Source organism: Rhinoraja longicauda, chromosome 8, assembly GCF_053455715.1.
Source record: "Rhinoraja longicauda isolate Sanriku21f chromosome 8, sRhiLon1.1, whole genome shotgun sequence".
Lineage (NCBI taxonomy): Eukaryota > Metazoa > Chordata > Chondrichthyes > Rajiformes > Arhynchobatidae > Rhinoraja > Rhinoraja longicauda.
The window spans coordinates 45,773,862-45,792,930 of NC_135960.1; the positions used below are offsets into that span (position 1 = coordinate 45,773,862).

At 43.9% G+C, this 19,069-nt stretch overlaps 1 protein-coding gene across 1 annotated transcript in view; it reads left to right on the plus strand.

Moving 5' to 3' along the window:
• Positions 1–19,069, plus strand: part of itgb6 (integrin, beta 6) — a 56,024-nt gene that overhangs the window by 22,427 nt on the left and 14,528 nt on the right. Inside the window, exons 6-10 of the mRNA XM_078404502.1 lie at positions 67–156; positions 4,337–4,471; positions 7,035–7,449; positions 11,029–11,251; positions 12,954–13,051. Of these exons, the coding sequence (XP_078260628.1) occupies positions 67–156; positions 4,337–4,471; positions 7,035–7,449; positions 11,029–11,251; positions 12,954–13,051 (961 nt within the window). The remainder of the gene's footprint in view (positions 1–66; positions 157–4,336; positions 4,472–7,034; positions 7,450–11,028; positions 11,252–12,953; positions 13,052–19,069) is intronic.

The following is a 19,069-nucleotide window of genomic DNA, read 5'->3' on the forward strand; positions in this document are numbered from 1 at the left end:
CTGACTGCACAACATTGTCTTTTACCATTTAAAATCAATCCTAACATGCTTGTTGTTTCCTTATAGAATTATGCACAACTTATACCTGGCGCCACTGTGGAGACTCTTGCAAGTGATTCTGGGAATATCCTGCAGTTGATTATTAATGCATATAAGGTGAACAGCTCTATTTTCAAGTTCCCATACAAGTCAAAAATGTCAAAGACTAGAGGGCATTGCTTCAAGGTGAGAGGGGCAAAGTTGAAAAAAAAACGATAGAGCAAAGAGTGCAGAATATCGTTCTCAGCACTGTACTGCATCAGTTCCATAGACAAAGTCTAATGTCCACAGTGGGTTAGAGGTCAATCAGACAGTACCCTCGCTTCTGGAAGGACCATTCAGAAGCCTGATAACACAGGGGAAGAAGCTGTTCCTGAGTCTGGTGGTGCACACTTTCATGTTTCTGTAACTTCTGCCAGATGGAAACATGGAGAGGGAGGAATGGGCAACGGTTAGACCAATGTTTTCTAAATTCTAGTTATTATTTCCTTGCTTATTTTCCATTTCTAAAGCACAGCCAGCATGTGAATCAGAAACATGTGTGTTCTCTGCAAGAAATACTATCTTGCCTGTTGTATTTGTCCAGTGTTTTTCTCCTTTTGCTTTGCGATAAGCAGAACTTTGGCAGCCAAGAAACCTCGCTGGAATTGCTGCGTGAGACAAAACAGATATATTGCATAATGTTCTTTACAAAACGGTTTGAAAGCTTCTAAATTCAGATGTATTTAAGCAAACTGGTGCGATTGCAATTGCACTTTTCATAGTGCACCAAAGAACAAGGTGAAAGGAACAGCATGGATTTAGCTGCTTTGTTTGGCAGCTAACAATGAAAATTTGATGGTATAAAACTAGTTGCTAGTTTGCTGCTGTGTGCTTAATTTAGTTTAGAGATGCAGCGCGGAAACAAGCCCTTCGGCCCACCGAGTCCCCGCCAACCAGCGATCACCCCTTAAACTAGTTCCATTCTACACAGTAGGGACAATATACAGAGGCCAATTAACCCACAAACCAGCACATTTTTGGGATGTGGGAGGAAACTGGAGCACCCGGAAAACCCCCCAGCTTTCGGTGGCCAAATAGACAAAGGCTCCTAACCTCTTTAGTGCATTTGAAGCTTAAGTGATAGGACTGTGTGCAAAATGTCAAAGTTTGCTGCAAAGCTAGGGAAAAACAAACCTGTGAAAATCCAAATAGCCTTTCCTAAATATTTTCTTTTTGCCACAATATTTTGCCTTGCTTTCGCAAGCTTCTGTTTGGAGTATTGTCTGCAGTTCCCATCGCCCCATTACAGGGTGAATGCGGAGGCTTGTAGAAGAGGTTTACCAGAATAATGTCTAGATTAAAGGGTATTAGCTATGAGAGTTTGGATTGTTCTCTCTGCAATGCTGGAGGTTGAGGGAAGACCTGATTGAAATGTATAAAATTATGAGGCATAGATAAGGTAAACAGTCATAACCCTTTTCCCAGTATGGAAATATCAAAGACTAGAGGGCATTGCTTTAAGGTGAGAGGGGCAAAGATGAAAGGTGATGTGCAGGACAAGTCTTTTTCATAGAGGGTGGTGAGTGCCTGGAGCGTGTGGCGATTGAGGCAGATATGATTTGGTTGTGTGCAGGCAGAGGAGGTTTGTTTAGCTTGGCACCGTATTCAGCATGGATATTTTGGGCTGAAGGGCCTGTTTCCATGTTGTGCAGCTCGATGTACAATGAACATCCTGCTGACTCCTGGAACTTCCCAGCTCATGACTGCCCCAAGTGGAGAAGGAACATATGAGATGGTGTTGAGATCTTAGAGGCCTTGCATTGGGAGCATGTGGAGACTTTGGTGTGACCATAACTGCTGTAATGTGTGCAATCGTAGTCATATTATCTTAGAAAGGATTTGCATCTTAGAGGCAGTGTAGTGTGCATTCGTTTGGAATATCTCCCAGGTGAGGGCAGTAAGATTGCTCTATGAGTGGAGCCTTAGGTGTTATGGTTCTTTGCTGCACTGTGACTCTGCTGTCCATCAGTCACAGCACATAGAAAGCAAAATGCAGCTTGGAAACGTGCCATTCAGCCCACCAAGTTCATGCTGACTATCGATCACCCATTCACACTAGTTCTATGTAATCCAGCGGCACAGTGGCGCAGAGGTAATATTGCTGCCTTACAGTGGCAGAGATCCGGGTTTGATCCTGACTACTGTCGGGAGTTTGTACGTTCTCCCTGTGACCGCGTGGGTTTTCTCTGGGGGCTCCAGTTTCCTCCCACACTCCAAAGACGTAGAGGTTTGTAGGTTAATTGTTTTTTAAAACTGTAAATTGTCCCTAGTGTGTAGGATAGTGCTAGTGTATGGAGTGATTGCTGATTGGTGCAGATTCAGTGGGTCGAAGGGCCTGTTTCAACGCTGTATCTCTAAAGTAAAGCAAATCCATACCCGGTCCGACAGCCTCCAATGCCCATGCCGAACATAATCCATATCCTTCCATTCCCTGCATATCCACGCCTCGATCTAAAAGCCTCTTAAACGCCATTATCATATCTGCCTCCACCACCAGCCTTGGCAGCACGTTCCAGGCACCCACAACCCTCTGTGTAAAAAAAAAAAAAATTTGCCCCGGGCATCTCCTTTATCAAAAGCCTTGTTCTCAAAAGTTTGAATACCTGTTGAAACATGAATTAGCCAGTAGACTCTCTCATTTGCCAACTTAAAGTTGACTGGGCTTTCTTTGTGAGCTCATTTACCACAGGCAAGTTTAGAGAGAGACCGGACCTTGTCAAAATTGCTTCCAGGTGCCTGTTCGTGTCATAACACTTTAGTTGGTAGTGTTGCGTAGGCAAACAAGTCACATAACCAAGAAAGGATAATCCTTTTGATATGTTCCTGAGGCTTCCTTAGTGATCTAATTCGCAATCTGCAGGTATAAACGTGACGGATTTGTGCAAGTCTTGTTTTGCATTTGAAACGAGCAGGTTTAGAGAATTAATTATTCAATGCAAACATGTTTGTGGCTTCTGCATACCAAAGATATTTGATGATATTGTGGTCTCCATTGAAATAATTGCTAGTATGTAACGTATAGCTGCATGTCCCTGATAATTTTAGGTTCCATGTTGGATAGAGGTGTAGCACATTATTAAACAAATTTATTAAATGTAAGCTGTAATATTTTTATAAAAAGGGTTAAATTATCTTCTCTTTATCTGAATTTAGAGTGCATATTTTGATTAAAGTCAGGGCCCTATTTGGAATTTGGTAAACTAATCAAACAAGAATTCATGGATCGTGACTCTCATCAGTAATGGGAAGGATTAATGAAGGTTCTGTTTTATTGGTATGTAATAAAAAGGAACTGCAGATGTTGGTTTTGTACCAAAGATACACACAAAATGCTGGAGTAACTCAACGGGTCAGGCAGCATCTCTGGAGAACATGGTGAGATGACTTTTTGGGTCGGGGCCTTCTCGCCTTAAAGCTATGCCCTCTAGTCTTTGATAGCCTTTCTCACTGTCTGCAATTCCACCAATTTTGGTGGTATCTGTAAACTTACAAACCAACCCATCTACATTTTTGTCCAAAAATCAATCAACTGTGCATTAGGTCTCTGCTATCCCACTGAGGAGAAACTAGCTTTATCTTCCAACAGTGGAAATGTCAAATACTAGAGGGGAAAAGCATTAAGGTGAGAGGGGCAAAGATTAAAGGAGATGTGCGGGACAAATTTTTGTTTAACACAAAGAGTGATGGGTGTCTAGAAAGCGCTGGTAGGGTAGGTACGGTAGTGGTGTTTCAAGGCACATGGGTATGGAGCGATGTCGATCACGTGCAGGTAGAGATTAGTTTAACTCGGCATGACCAGGTGATCGATGGTCAGCGTGGAGTCAGTGGCCCAAAGGGCCTGTTTTCATGCTGTATCTTTCAATAAAAGAACGAGCTGCCAGTGGAGATAGTTGAAGCAGGTACTATAACAACATTTAACAGACAGTTGGACAGGTACATGGATAGGGAAGGTTTAGTGGGATATGGGACAAATGGGAACTAGCGTAGATGGGGCTTCTTGGTCAGCATGTGACAAGTTGGGCCGAAGGACCTGTTTCCATGCTATATGAATCTCTGAGAAACATTGCGTAGTGAAGAATTCAGTGGTACATTGCTAAAAATACATGAGTGGACTTGCTTCATAAAACAAACATTAATCAATCATTTTTGTTCACTCAAAGTGCTGCTCTTTCAGTCAATCAAATGTGGAAGGAAATGGGCATGAATGGACCAAATGCCCCCCTTGATACCTTGATTTTCCTTTTTACCCCATCAGGAGTTACGCTCTGAAGTGGAACTGGAAGTGACGGGAGATACTGAGGGGGTACAGTTTTTCTTCACCGCTATATGCCAGGGGGGCACTGTCTTTCCTGGAGAGAAGAAATGCTCCCATCTCAAGATTGGAGAGAAGGTACAGTTCTTCTATTTAATTAATATTTATTTGTTGCATTTTTAAATGCGTCTGTAGAGAGACATACTATCACGGGTACTATTGCAACGTTTAAGCAGGTACCATCACAATGTTGACGAAACATGGTACATGGATAGGGCAGGTTTAGAGGGACATGGGCAAAAAGCAGGCAGGTGGGACATGTTGGCTGGAGTGGGCAAGTTGGGCCAAAGGGCCTGCTTCCATGATGTATGACTCTGTGACTCTATGACTCTGTATATGGCATGGAAACAGGCACTCTGGCCCACAGAGTCCACGCCGACCATCGATCACCCATTCAAACTAGTTCTATGTTATCCCACTTTCTCATCCACTCTCTGCACACCAGGGACAACTTACAGAGGCCAATTAACCTACAAATCTGCATGTCTTTGGGATGTGGAAGGAATCAGGAGCAACCAGAGTGACCCTTATCGCAGGGAGTACATGCAAACTCCACACAGACAACACCCGCGTTCAGGATCAAACCTGGGTCTCTGGCATTGAACATAATTGTTTAAAATTCTTTAAAAAGTGGTGCTGTTCTTCCAATTTGCATGTGGGAGGTCACTACAAATTAAAACAAGACACAAAGTGCTGGAGCATTTCAGTGAGTCAAGCAGCATCTCTGGAGGGCATGGAGAGGCAACATTTTGGATTTCGACCCTTCTTCAGATTTGGTGTATTTTCTTTAAACCAGCATTTGCAGATCCTTGTGTCTCCATCTCTATATGTCATGGATTTGATTTTAATGTACGTTTTATTTAGTACTGCACCACCCTTACCAATGTCTTCAATATTACCACATGAAGGCACAGTCTTTTATGAATGGGCGGCACAGTGGTGCAGCTGGTAGAGCTGCTACCTCACAGCATCAGAGACCCGGGTTTAATCCTGACCGCGGGTGCTGTTTGTGTGGAGTTTGAACATTCTCCCTGTGACTGCGTGGAAATCTCATTACGGGTGCTCCGGTTTCCTCCCAGGTGCCAAAGATAAGCGGGTTTGAAGATTAATTGGCCCTCTGTAAATTGCCCCTCGTGTGTAGGGAGTGGATGTGAAAGTAGAATAACATCAAACTCGTGTGAACGGGTGATTGATGGTCAGCATGGACTTGGTTGGCCGAAGGGCCTGTTTCCATGCTGTATCGTTGAACTAAAACAAAAAATGCACAGGAACGTTTACCCACGGTAGTGGAATCGTAGACAAGACGACATACGGTTAAGGTGAGAGGGACAAGATTTAATATGAACCTGAGGGGTTATTCTTTTCACTCAGAGGCTGGTGGGTGTATGGAAGGAGCTGCCAGAGGAGATAGTTGAGGCAGGTACTATAACATAATTTAAAGACATTTGGACTGGTACATGTATAGGAAAGATTTAGAGGGATATGGGACAAATGCAGGCAAGTTAAACTAGTGTAGATGGGACATGTTGGTCGGTGTGGGCAAGTTGGACTGAATGGACTGTTTCCATGCTGTGTGAATCTATGAGAAACATTGTCATAGAGACGAATTCAGCAGTACATTGCTAAACGTACATGAGAGGACTTGTTTTACAAAAACAAGTAGTACTCAAAGTTGTTTTGCTTACTCAAAGTGCTGCGCTGTCATTTCTGCCAAAGAAATAAAGATTTTTACCGACAACGAAATCATTACAGCAATATAATAGCTCTGTTGAAAGAATAATAGTGAAAACATGTGGATGTCTGCATTGCTTCCATTAACAAGGGCCGCAATACCGGAAGGATTTTATAATTCATGATGTGCCAACATAAATGATGTGATATCAATAAAACCACATCCCCATCATTTGTTTTTACAACCATGACTTATTTATGACATAAAATATCCCTTAAGAAATTTGTCTATACAGAGAGACACAAAGAACTGCAGATGCTGGATTCTGGAGCAAATCACAAAGTGTTGGAGGAACTCAGTGGGTCAGGCAGCATCTGTGAACAACATACACAGACATCCACAGATATTGCCTGACCCGAGGTGTTACTCCAGCAGTTTGTGTCACATTTTTATATCTTTGCAGTCTCAAAGTTAATGTTAATCTAATAAAAAAGAACTGCAGATGCTGGTTTATATTAAAGATGGACACAAAATGCTGGAGTAACTCAGTGGGTCAGGCAGCATCTCTGGAGAAAAGGAATATGTGACATTACGGGTCGAGACCCTTCTTCAGTCTCCTTCACTTCAGATCTCAAGAAGGTTCTCGAATCGAAATGAATAAAGGTTAATGTCCAGATTCACAGTGTGTCTCATTTTCTAACCAAATCAATCTTCATTCAATCAACTCTGATTTCTAATAAATATGACTAAAACATCTCCAAATTCAGTCTGAAGAAGGGTCTCGACTCAAGACGTCACGATCAAGGTTCTCCAGAGATGCTGCCTGACCCGCTAAATAACTCCAGCACTGCGTCTTTTTGTGTATTAACCAACATCTGCAGTTCTTTGTTTCTACAGGTTATACCACAATTATCTTGCTTTTTCTAAAAGTAAAGATGTTAATCTAATTTTTCTTTTAAATTGAACTAGGTTTCTTTCAATGTGACCGTTGAGCTGACTGAATGTCTGAAGGAACCCAAGCATATTGTGATCAAGCCGGTAGGATTCAGAGACACTCTGGAGATTGAGGTGCATTCTGCCTGTAACTGCGGTTGCCAAATCAATGCAGAGCTGAACAGCTCGAGGTGCTATGGCAACGGCACACTTCAGTGTGGAGTGTGTGTTTGCAACCCTGCCCAATTTGGGCCTCACTGTGAGTGTGCAGAGGAAGACATCAAAGTTGGCAGCTGTAAGCATCGTGCGGGCAACGTCTCCTGCAATGGGCGCGGTGACTGTTACTGTGGGCAGTGTGCCTGCCACCCATCCGAGTTTGGGCACGTGTACGGAGCCTACTGCGAATGTGATGACTTCTCCTGCATGCGGTTTAAAGGGCTTCTCTGTGGAGGTACGTCAATGCTAGTCAGTTGTTATCCATGCGTTACCTTTCATAGAGTCACAGAGTCATACCGTGTGGAAACAGGCCCTTTGGCCCAACCTGCCAACGACGGTCAACATGCCCATCTACACTAGTCCCACCTGCCTGCATTTCACCCATATCTCTCTAAACCTGCCCTATCCATGTACCTGTCCAATTGTTTCTGAAACATTGCGATAGTACCTGCCTGAACTACCCTTTCTTGCAGCTCGTTCCATGCACCCACCACCCTTTGTGTGAAAACATTACCCCCCAGATTCCTATTAAATATTTCCCCCTTCACCTTGAACCTATGTTCTCTGGTCCTCGATTCACCTACTCTGGGCAAGAGACTGTGCGTCTACCCGATCTATTTATAGAGTGATACAGCATGGAAACAGGCCCTTTGGCCCCACTTGCCCACATCGGCCAACATATCCCAACTACACTAGTCCCACCTGCTCGAGTTCGGCCCGTATCCCTCCAAACCTGTCCTATCCATGTACCTGTCTAACTGTTTCTTAAATGTTGGGATAGTCCCTGCCTCAACTACCACCTCTGGCAGCTTGTTCCATACCCACCACCACCCTCTGTGTGGAAAAAGGTACCCCTCAGATTCCTGTTAAATCTTTTCCCTTCACCTTAAACCTATGTCCTCTTGTCCTCAAAAAGCCCACTCTGGGCAAGAGACTCTTTGATACACCTCTATAAGATCACCCCTCATCCTCCTGCACTCGAAGGAATAGAGTCCCAGTCTACTCAACCTTTCCCAATAGCTCAGACCCTCTAGTCCTGGCAACATCCTCGTAAATCTTCTCTGTATTCTTTCCAGTTTGACAACATCTTTCCTACAACACGATGCCCAGAACTGAACACAATACTCTAAATGCGGCCTCACAAACGTCTTAGAACTGCAACATGACCTCCCAACTTCTATACTCAATAGACTGACTGATGAGCCAAATGCCTTTTTGACCACCCTATCTAGCTGCAACTCCACCTTCAAGGAACCATGCACTTGCACTCCGAGATCTCTCTGCTCTGCAACACTCACCAGAGCCCGACCATTTACCGTGTAGGTCCCGCCCATGTTAGACTTCCCAAAATGCAACACCTCACATTTCTCTGTATTCCTCTCATGAGCCTCGAGTCCTGGCAATAACCCCGTAAAATTCTCCCCAACTTTAGACTTTAGAGAAACAGTGTGGAAACAGACCCTCAGCCAGCGAATCTGTGCTGATCAGCCATGAGCACGAGCTCTATCCTGCACACTAGGAAAAAGTTACACTCTACACAAGCCAATTAACCTACAAACCTGAGGTAGACACAAAATGCTGGAGTAACTCAGCGGGTCAGGCAACATCTCGGGAGAGAAGGAATGGGTGACGTTTCGGGTCGAAACCCTTCTTCAGGGGAGGGAGCGATGAAGGGTCTCGACCCGAAACGTCACCCATTCCTACTCCTCACCTGCACATCCTCCAACCTCGTCTATTGTATTCGCTGTTCCAGATGTCAACTTTCTACATCGGCGAGACAAAGCGCAGGCTCGGCGATCATTTCGCTGAACACCTCCGCTCAGTTGCCTTAACCAGCGTGATCTCCCGGTGGCTCAGCACTTCAACTCCCCCTCCCATTCCTATGCTGACCTTTCTGTCCTGGGCCTCCTCCATTGTCAGAGTGAGGCCCAGCGCAAACTGGAGGAAAAGCTCCTCGTATTTCGCTTGGGCAGTTTACACCCCAGCGGTATGAACATTGACTTCTCTAACTTCAGGCAGTCCCTGTTTTCCCTCTCTATCCCCTCCCCCTTCCCAGTTCTCCCACTAGTCTTCCTGTCTCCGACTGCATCTTATCTTTGTCCCGCCCCTTCCCCTGACATCAGTCTGAAGAAGGGTCGACCCGAAACGTCACCTATTCCTTCCTTCCCGAGATGCTGCCTGACCTGCTGAGTTACTCCAGCATTTTGTGTCCACCTTCGATTTAAACCAGCATCTGCAGTTTTTTAACCTACAAACCTGTGCGCCTTTGGAATGTCGGAGGAAACCAGAGCACTCGCAGAAAACCCATGTGGTCACATGGAGAACGCACAAACTCTGTACGGACAGCACCCATAGTTAAGATCTAACCTGGGTCTCTGGCACTGTAAGGCAGCAATTCTACTGCTGCGCCACTGTGTTGTCCGGGGATGTAGATGCAACGAACTGCAGATGTTAGTTTACAAAGAAAGACACAAAGTGCTAGTGTAAGTGTGGGTCAGGCAGCATCTCTGGAGAATATGGGTAGGTGATATTTTGGGTCGGGATCCTTCTTCAAACTGAATTTGGAGATGTTTTAGTGATTTTTCAGAATATACTTTTCAGAAATTGGAATTGATAGAATTAAGCAACTACAGATGCTGGTTCACACAAATGAAAGACACAAAATGCTGGAGTCACTCAGCGAGTCAGGCAGCATCTCTGGAGAAAAAGAATAGGTGATGTTTTGGGTTGAAACCCTTCTTCAATTCACCTTTTCCTTTTCTCCAGCGATGCTGCCTGACCCGCTGAGTTACTCCAGCATTTTGTGAATCTGGCCATTAACTTTTTATTTCTGAATTCTGAATGTGCATTCCTGTTATGCAGAGCTCCAAGCCAAAGTTAATTCATTAAAAATATGCAATATCACCATACAGGGTTTAAATTTTTTTATTTGGCACTAACCCAGCACATTTGAAAACCTAGACTAAAAGTTATAATGCTCTGCATTCCATGCAAACATTCTTTCAGCTAAAGTTTCCTTCTGTTCATCTCCAATTTCACTCAGGATTTTGTTGAATCGCACAATCATTTTACTGCCTTTTTTTGGAATTCCCACAAGCAAAAAAATCCTGATTTTTAAATTACATTTAGTTTTGAAGTGAAAGTGCAATTAATGAGTCAAGACATTGATTGTATTCTGCTTCTGGGTCACCATTCCTTGAATAATTAAGCTGAGGGTAGATTTTATGAAAAAGATAATCTGTCATCCAGAAAGGTGGCAAGATGAAATGTGGGAGAAGAGGTTCATGGACTAAGTACATGATCATCTCCCTCTGTAATTACGCTTAATTATATGCTGAATCAAATCTGTCATATCGCATTTTCCAAGTGAAATTATGCAGATCCTGGCAATAAGAACAGAAAATATTGGAAATATTTGGCGTTAGGTCGCAGCTGTGGATTGGGAAAACTGAGAAACCATGAGATTCCTGAATCAGAGTGTGGAAACAAGGCTGATTTACACAAAAGGACACAAAGTGCTGGAGTGACTCAGCGGGTCAGGCAGCATCTCTGGAGAACAATGGTAGGTGATGTTTTGGGTCAGGACCTTGGTCTGAGGACGGGTCCTGACCGGAAACGTCACCTATCCATGTTTTCCAGAGATGCTGCCTGAACCACAGAGTCACTCCAGCACTTTGTTTTTTTCTCTGTAAACCAGCATCCGCAGTTCCCGGTGTCCACATTCACCTAACGACATGTGGGGTTTGCCACGGAGGTTGGGAGTTACACTGGATTTTTCGTGGTAGATTTGGATTATTCCTTTATCTTCCACCAGGGCATGGATTGTGTGACTGTGGGGAGTGCCGTTGTGACCAGGGATGGACGGGGGAATACTGCAACTGCACTACACACACAGACGCATGCATCTCTGAAGATGGAACCCTCTGCAGTGGCCAAGGGGAATGCACTTGTGGAAAATGTACCTGCACTAATCCGGGGGCCTCCGGCGATAGATGTGAAAAATGTCCCACTTGCTGTGACCCCTGCATTTCAAAACGGTAATCTGCACAACACTATCCACATAGTCTTCTCCAAATACTCTTATAAATCATTCCTTCTGTTTTCCAAAAGAACCAAATTTGGACTGCCTTTTAAAGTATAGCAAACACAGGCCATAGAACTGAATTCACCATGATACTGCTGAATTTTTAAGGCTTAACTCTGGAGCTCCGCATTACAGGAATGCACGTCCAGAATTCAGGAATAAAGCTTAATGGCCAGATTCACAGTATATCTCATTTTTTAATAAAAAATCAATCTTCATTCAATCGAAGATAGACACAAAATGCTGGAGTATCTCAGCGGGTCAGGCAGCATCTCTGGAGAAAAAGGATGGTGACGTTTTGGGTCGGAACCGTTCTTCATATCCTTCAGCCCACAATGTCCATGCTGAACATGATGCCAAAATAAACCATCTCCTCTGCCCGCATGTGATATATCCCTCCATTGCCTCCTGCCTTTTAAATGCCACTGTCGTATCAGCATCCATCACCAACTCTTATCTGCCTGCACATAATCTGTATCCCTCCATTCCCTGCATATCCAAGTGCCCGTTATGAAGCCTTTTAACACCCACCTATTGTATCTGCCTCCACCACCAAGTTATTGAATCTCCTCTACCTACACGTGATCCATATGCCTCCATTCCCTGTATATCCATGTGCCCCTTAAATACTATCGTATCTGCCTCCACCACCACCCCCTTGCAGCGCGTTCCTTGCACCTATCATTCTCCGTGTTAAAAAAACAGTTGCCCCGCACATCCCCTTTAAACTTTGCCACTCTCACCTTAAAGCTATGTCCTCCAGCCTTTGACATTTGGACAAGTGGGTTTCCTCCCGGTGCTCTGATTTCCTCCCACATTCCAAAGACATTCAGGTTTATAGGTAAATTGGCCCTCTGTAAATTGCCCTTAGTATGTAGGGAGTGGATGAGAAAGTGGGTTAACATGGAATGAGTGTGAAAGGGTGATCGATGGTCGGCGTGGACTCGGTGGGCAGAAGCCGGGGTGCAGTGTTGCTGGAGCTCACCGGAGCGCCGCTCCGACACCTCTGGAGAACAAAAAAGCCAAAATAAACAGCAGGGAATTTTAACTAGCGGGGAATTTAACAGCAGCTGCTCTAGCACCAGTGACTGCTCCGGCACCTAAATAATTAGCACTGCAACACTAGGCGGAAGGGTCTGTTTCCATGCTGTACCTCAAACTAAACTAAACAAAACTAAACTAAATCATCTGTTCCAGAATGACAGGCAGGCATCAACTGTGTAAATGTGTATGTATTAAAATTTCCCCTGGCATTTTGACTGATTTGAATATACCTTCCATTTGTCTTGGAATTCAATGTGTTGGTCATTAAATCTTAAGGAACACAAGTATTTGAACTTTTTAATGAAAAGTAGAAAAGCTTAGCAGTTATCAGTTTTAGTTTAGTTGAGAGATACAGCATGGAAATAGGATGTTCGGCACACCAAATCCACACCAACCATCAATCACCCGTTCACACTAGTTTTATGTTATCCCACTTTCTCATCCACTCCCTACACACTAGGAGAAATTTACAGAAGACAATTAATCTCCAAACCTGCAGGACTTTGGGATATGAGAAGAAACTGGAGCACACGGAGGAAACCCATGCAGTCACAGGGAGAGCATGCAAACTCCACACAGACATTGATCTACGTGATGATTTTGTTTTGTAGGAGCTGTGTTGAATGTCACCTGTTTCAGGCGGATGAATCAGTGGAGGATTGCCAAGAAAAATGCCTGACTGCTGATTCCGTCGTCAATCAAACCGCAGGTAGTAAATACAATTTCTTAATCATTTGCAGGAGTATTCATCCTAAACTGAATGTGAAAATATGTAAAACATCATAATAATTTAAGGACGGCACAGTAGTGCAGTGGTAGAGTTGCTGCCTTACAGCGCCAGAGAATCGGGTTTGATCCTGGCTATGGGTGCTGTCTGTACGGAGTTTGTACGTTCGCACTGTGACTGCGTGGGTTTTCTCCGGGTGCTCTGATTTCCTCCCACACTCCAAAGATGTACAGGTTTGTAGGTTAATTGCTTTGTGTAAATTGTTAAATTGTTCCTAGGGTGTAGTATTGTGCTACTGTACGGGGTGATCGCTGGTCAGCGTGGACTCGGTGGGTCCAAGAGCCTGTTTCTGCATTGTATCTCTAAAGTATAAAGTAAAGTCTAAAGTGAAGTCTAACGTTTATCTGACACAGGGACCTGGTCAATTTGTGTGAATAGAGATTGTAGGGTTGTAGATAAGGATTGGATCAGATGCATAATTTAAACTAATTCGGTTTCAAGTATTTGAGAGCGCTTGCATTTGATTCTGGCATCTCTCACAAATTTAAACACATAATTTAATTATTCAATAGGTTTTTAACCTGTGGCATTGGAGACATATAACGACATTTAAAAGACAAAATAAAAAATGCTGGAGTAACTCGGCAGATCAGGTTGCATCTCTGGAGAACATGGATAGGTGACGTTTCAGACTGATTGTAGGGGGAAGGGGAAAGAAAGTTGGAAGAGGGGAAGGGCAGGACAAAGCCTGGCAGGTAATAGGTGATGGGAGAAGGCAGGAGAATAGGTTATGGGGAGAAGGCAGGAAAATGGGGTTAGGAGGGAGAGATAGATCAGCCATGATTGAATGGTGGTGGAATAGACTTGATGGGCCGAAAGGCCTAATTCTACTACCACTTGTGATGTTATGAACATATGGGGGGGGGGGGGGGGGGTGTGGATAGGCAATAGGCAGATGGTTGGACCAAAGGCCAGAGATGAAAAGAAGATGTGAGACAAAACTAATCAAGAGTTGCAAATTGTGAAGCCAGAGAGAGGAATGTAGAGGGAGGAGGGGAGAATTGTGTGTGAGTCCAGGTGGGGCACAGGAGATTGGGTGAGGGGCAGGTGTGTGGGGGAGAAAAGGAGGAGGTGGGGAGGCTGTTAGAGGTTACCTAAAATTCTCAACAGATGCTGCCTGAACTACTGAGTTACTCCAGCCCTTTTAACTTTTTTTGTAAACCAGCATCTCCAGTTCCTCATTTCAACACTTAAAAGATATTTGGACAGGTATATGAACAGGAAAGGTTTAGACAGATACGGGCCAACGCGGGCAAATGGGACTAATGCAGATGGGGCAATTTGGTTGGCTTGGGCAAGTTGGGCTGAAGAGCCTGTTTCCTTGTTGTTTGACTCTATAATTCTATGATTTATTCTCAATAACTCTATAATTTTATTCAACTCTTCCCCATTCAGGTTGCTGCCATCAAGAGGCAAGAGTGTTTAATTGTCATATGTACCGACAATGGAACAATGAAGTTCAATACAATACTCACAGATAGCATGTCATAAACAAAACAATTAATAGATTAATAACCACATTGCTAATGCAAAAAATCCAAGTTCAGTTTAGTTTATTGTCGCGTGCACCAAGGTACAGTGAAAAGCTTTTGTTGGTGCTATCTAGTCAGCAAAAAGACTATACATGATTACAATTAATCTGTCCACAGAGTACAGATACAGGATAAGAGGAATAATGTTTAGTGCAAAATAAATTTCAGTAAAGTCCAATTAAAGATAGTTCAAGGATCTCCAATAATGTAGATAGTAGCTCAGGACCACTCTCTGGTTGGTGATAGGGTGGTTAATATGCCTGATAACAGCTGGGAAGAAACTGCCCCTGAATCTGGATGTGTGCGTATTCACACTTCTGTATCTCTAGCCCGATGAGAGAAGGGAGTGCGACCAAGACAGTCCATAGTTCATAGATGAAGTTAATATTTTGTATTGTTCAAGAGCCTAATAGTTGCAGGGAAGGACCCTAATTCTCTATCTCTCTATCTCTGTATCTCCCTCTTCCCTGATTCTCAGTCTAAGGAAGGATCTCGACCCATTCTTCCTTCTATCAGAGATGCTGCCTGTTCCGCTGAGTTAATCCAGCTTTTTGTGACTATCTTTGGTGTAAAGCAGCATCTGCAGTTCCTTCCAACACATTGCTAGGAAGTAACTGTTCTTGAACCTGGAGGTCATGGTTTCCAGGCTCCTGTACTTTCTTCCTAATGGCAGGAGTGAAATGAGAGTGTGGCCAGGGTAGTGTGTGGCATTATCCTTGATAATACTGGCTGTCTTTTTGAGGCAGCATCTCCTGTAGATCCCATGGATGGTGGGGAGGTCAGTACCTGTGATGGACAGTATCTATCACTCTGTAATCTCCTTCGTTCCTGGTCATTCAAGTTGCCGAACCAGGCTGTCACGCAACCAGTCAAAATGTTCTCTGCTGTACTTATCTACCTTTCCCTTTCAACCCCATTCTCCTGCCTTCTCTCCATAACCCAACACCCGTACTAAACAAGATTCTATCAATCTCAGCCTTAAAAATACCCAAAGATGGCCTCCACAGCCTTCTGTGGCAATGAATTCCTCAGATTCACCACCCTCTGACTAAAGAAATTCCTCCTCATCTCATTTCTAAAGGTAGGTCCTTTTATTCTGAGTCTATGGCCTCTGGTCCTAGACTCTCCCACCAGTAGAAACATCCTCTCCACTTCCACTCTATCCAGGCCTTTCATTATTCGGTAAGTTTCAATGAGATCCCTCCTCATCCTCTTAAACTTCAGTGAGTATAGGCCCAGTCAAACGACCTTCATATGTTAACCCAATCATTCCTGGGATCATTCTCGATCAAAGTTTTAAAAAGATTTTAATCTTTGACCATAATGATTAAATAAAATCTCTAAACCTGGATATTGCGTGAAATGAAGACATTACTAAATGTTTACATAATATGACATTTCAAGGTTTTGCCACAAAATCTCTGAACCTGGATATCATGTCAGTGTATGGAAAGGGTGTCGTTGTGATAACTTGTTCATAAACAAGAAAAAGAGAGGAAGATATTGTACTTACATTTACCCCTTTTTGCTATCAGGTCACCTCAAAGCACTTTGCACTCACAAAAGTACTTTGGCTAGTGTAGTTGCCGAAGGTAGACACAAAATGCTGGAGTAACTCAGCGGGACAGGCAGCATCTCAGGAGAGAAGGAACAGGTGACGTTTCGAGACCCTTCTTCAGCCAACATAGTCGCAGAGGGATAGTCACTGAAAGGAAGCATGCAGGTACAGCAGGCAGTGAAGAAAGCCAATGGAATGTTGGCCTTCGTAACAAGAGGAGTTGAGTATAGAAGCAAAGAGGTCCTTCTACAATTGTACCGGGCCCTGGTGAGACCGCACCTGGAGTACTGTGTGCAGTTTTGGTCTCCAAATTTGAGGAAGGATATTCTTGCTATTGAGGGCGTGCAGCGTAGGTTCACTAGGTTAATTCCCGGAATGGCGGGACTGTCGTATGTTGAAAGGCTGGAGCAATTAGGCTTGTATACACTGGAATTTAGAAGGATGAGGGGGGATCTTATTGAAACATATAAGATAATTAGGGGATTGGACACATTAGAGGCAGGAAACATGTTCCCAATGTTGGGGGAGTCCAGAACAAGGGGCCACAGTTTAAGAATAAGGGGTAGGCCATTTAGAACGGAGATGAGGAAGACCTTTTTCAGTCAGAGAGTGGTGAAGGTGTGGAATTCTCTGCCTCAGAAGGCAGTGGAGGCCAGTTCGTTGGATGCTTTCAAGAGAGAGCTGGATAGAGCTCTTAAGGATAGCGGAGTGAGGGGGTATGGGGAGAAGGCAGGAACGGGGTACTGATTGAGAGTGATCAGCCATGATCGCATTGAATGGCGGTGCTGGCTCGAAGGGCTGAATGGCCTACTCCTGCACCTATTGTCTATTGTCTATTGACTTGTGGGGAAAAGACGGCAGGAACTCAGACAACGGTTGGCAATAAGTTATGTAACATTCAGCAAGGTGTTTGCATGAATACACAAACCCCAATCAGCTGAATGGCAGTGATTTTTCTATTATACTCTGTGGGAATGACAACTTGTACCTTTTTCTCTATCCATTAGCAGTGAGCAGACATTCAAGTCTGTGCCATATTAAAACTGGCACAGGGACAGATACTATGTCGGAACATAGAACAGCACAGAAACAGACCCTCCTGCCCTCAATGTCTGTGTCGAGCATGATACCAAGTTAAACTATTCTCATCAGCTGTTATCCGGTAATTGAACCATCCTACCACCAACTAGAGAGCAGTCCTGAGCTTCCATCTACCTGATTAGAGACCCTCGGACTATCTTAAATCAGACTGTACTGGACTTTACCTTGCACTGTACGATATTCCCTTAATATAGTAACTGTGGACGGCTCGATTGTAATCATGTATAGTTTTCCGCTGACTGGATAGCACACAGCAAAAAGCTTTTTTACTGTTTCTCGGTACACATGACAATAAACTGAACTGAACTAAACATCTGTCTGTACATGATCCAGATCCCTCTATTCCCTGCATATCCATGTGTCTATCTAAAAGCCTTGTAAATGCCATTATTGTATCTGCCTCCACCAGCACCCCAGGCAGCACATTGCAGGCACCACCACCCTCTGTGTAAAAAAAATCCTGCTCCGTTCATCTCATTGAAACTTTGCCCCCCTTGCCTTAAAGATGTGCCCTCCAGTATTTGACATTTCGCCCTCGGGGGGAAGAAAACTTTCTGACTGTCTACCCTCGCTATGCCTCTCATAATTGTATACATTTCTATCACATCTCGTCTCAACCTCTGACATTCCAGAGAAAATAATCCAAGTTTGTTCAAACTCTCTTTGTAGCTAAAGTCAAACCCTCTAATCCAGGCATTATTCTGACAAACCTCTTCTTTGACATTTCCACCCTGGGAGAAAGATTCTAACTGTTTGGTGTCTGACTGACAATATTGATTTCTGTTGACTGTGGTCATTTGTTGATTTGGTTAATTTAGTAATTTTTCATTGTTTTTGTTTCTTTCATTTTATCAAAATAGCTTTAAAGAGCCTTAATAGGTGTTGATGTTTTTTAAATGTTTTTAGGCGCTTCTGGATGGCACAAACAGAGAGCCAGATGGATTCTCTTGCTCAGAATTGTCACTAGGGTCTTTACTTGCACTGACTTACTGAACCCAGACGCATGGAACTGGTCTCCCTGAGCCTCTGTACCACGGAGGCAGACACTGACGAGACTTTGAGCTGTGTAGTGCAAAGACAAAGTCAAAATGTCATATATCACGGAAACAGGCCCTTCTGCCCAACCTGTCTATGCTAACCAACATGCCCCATTTACGCTAGTGCCATTTGCATGCATTTGCCCCACATCCCTCTAAACCCTTCCTCTCTAAGTATCTATCCATGTGTCTTTTAAATGCTATTATAGTGCCTGCTTCAACTACCTCCTGTGGCAGTTCGTTCTATACATCCACCACCCTGCCCGTTTAATATTCAGAGACATTTTTAAATTAGTATACGGGGATCACTGGGCGGCACGGACTTGGAGGGCCGAAAAGGCCTGTTTCCGGCTGTATATATATGATATGATATGATGAAGTAAATAACTTAAAGTGCCAAACAGTATGTTAAAAACATTTTTTTAAATTAAATAGAAACGCAAGGAACAGCATATACTGGGATCTTGAGTAAAACACAAGTGCAACAGGAACTCAGCAGGGTGACACGGAGACACAGCGATAGAGACCCTGGGTCGATCCTGACTATGGGTGCTGCCTGTGTGGAGTTTGTACGTTCACCCTGTGACCGCATGGGTCTTCTCCGGTTGCTCCGGATTCCACCAACATCCCAAAGACGTGCGGGTTTATAGGTTAATTGGCATCTGCAAGTTGTAAAATTATCCCTTGTATGTGTAGGTTAGTGTACCGGGTG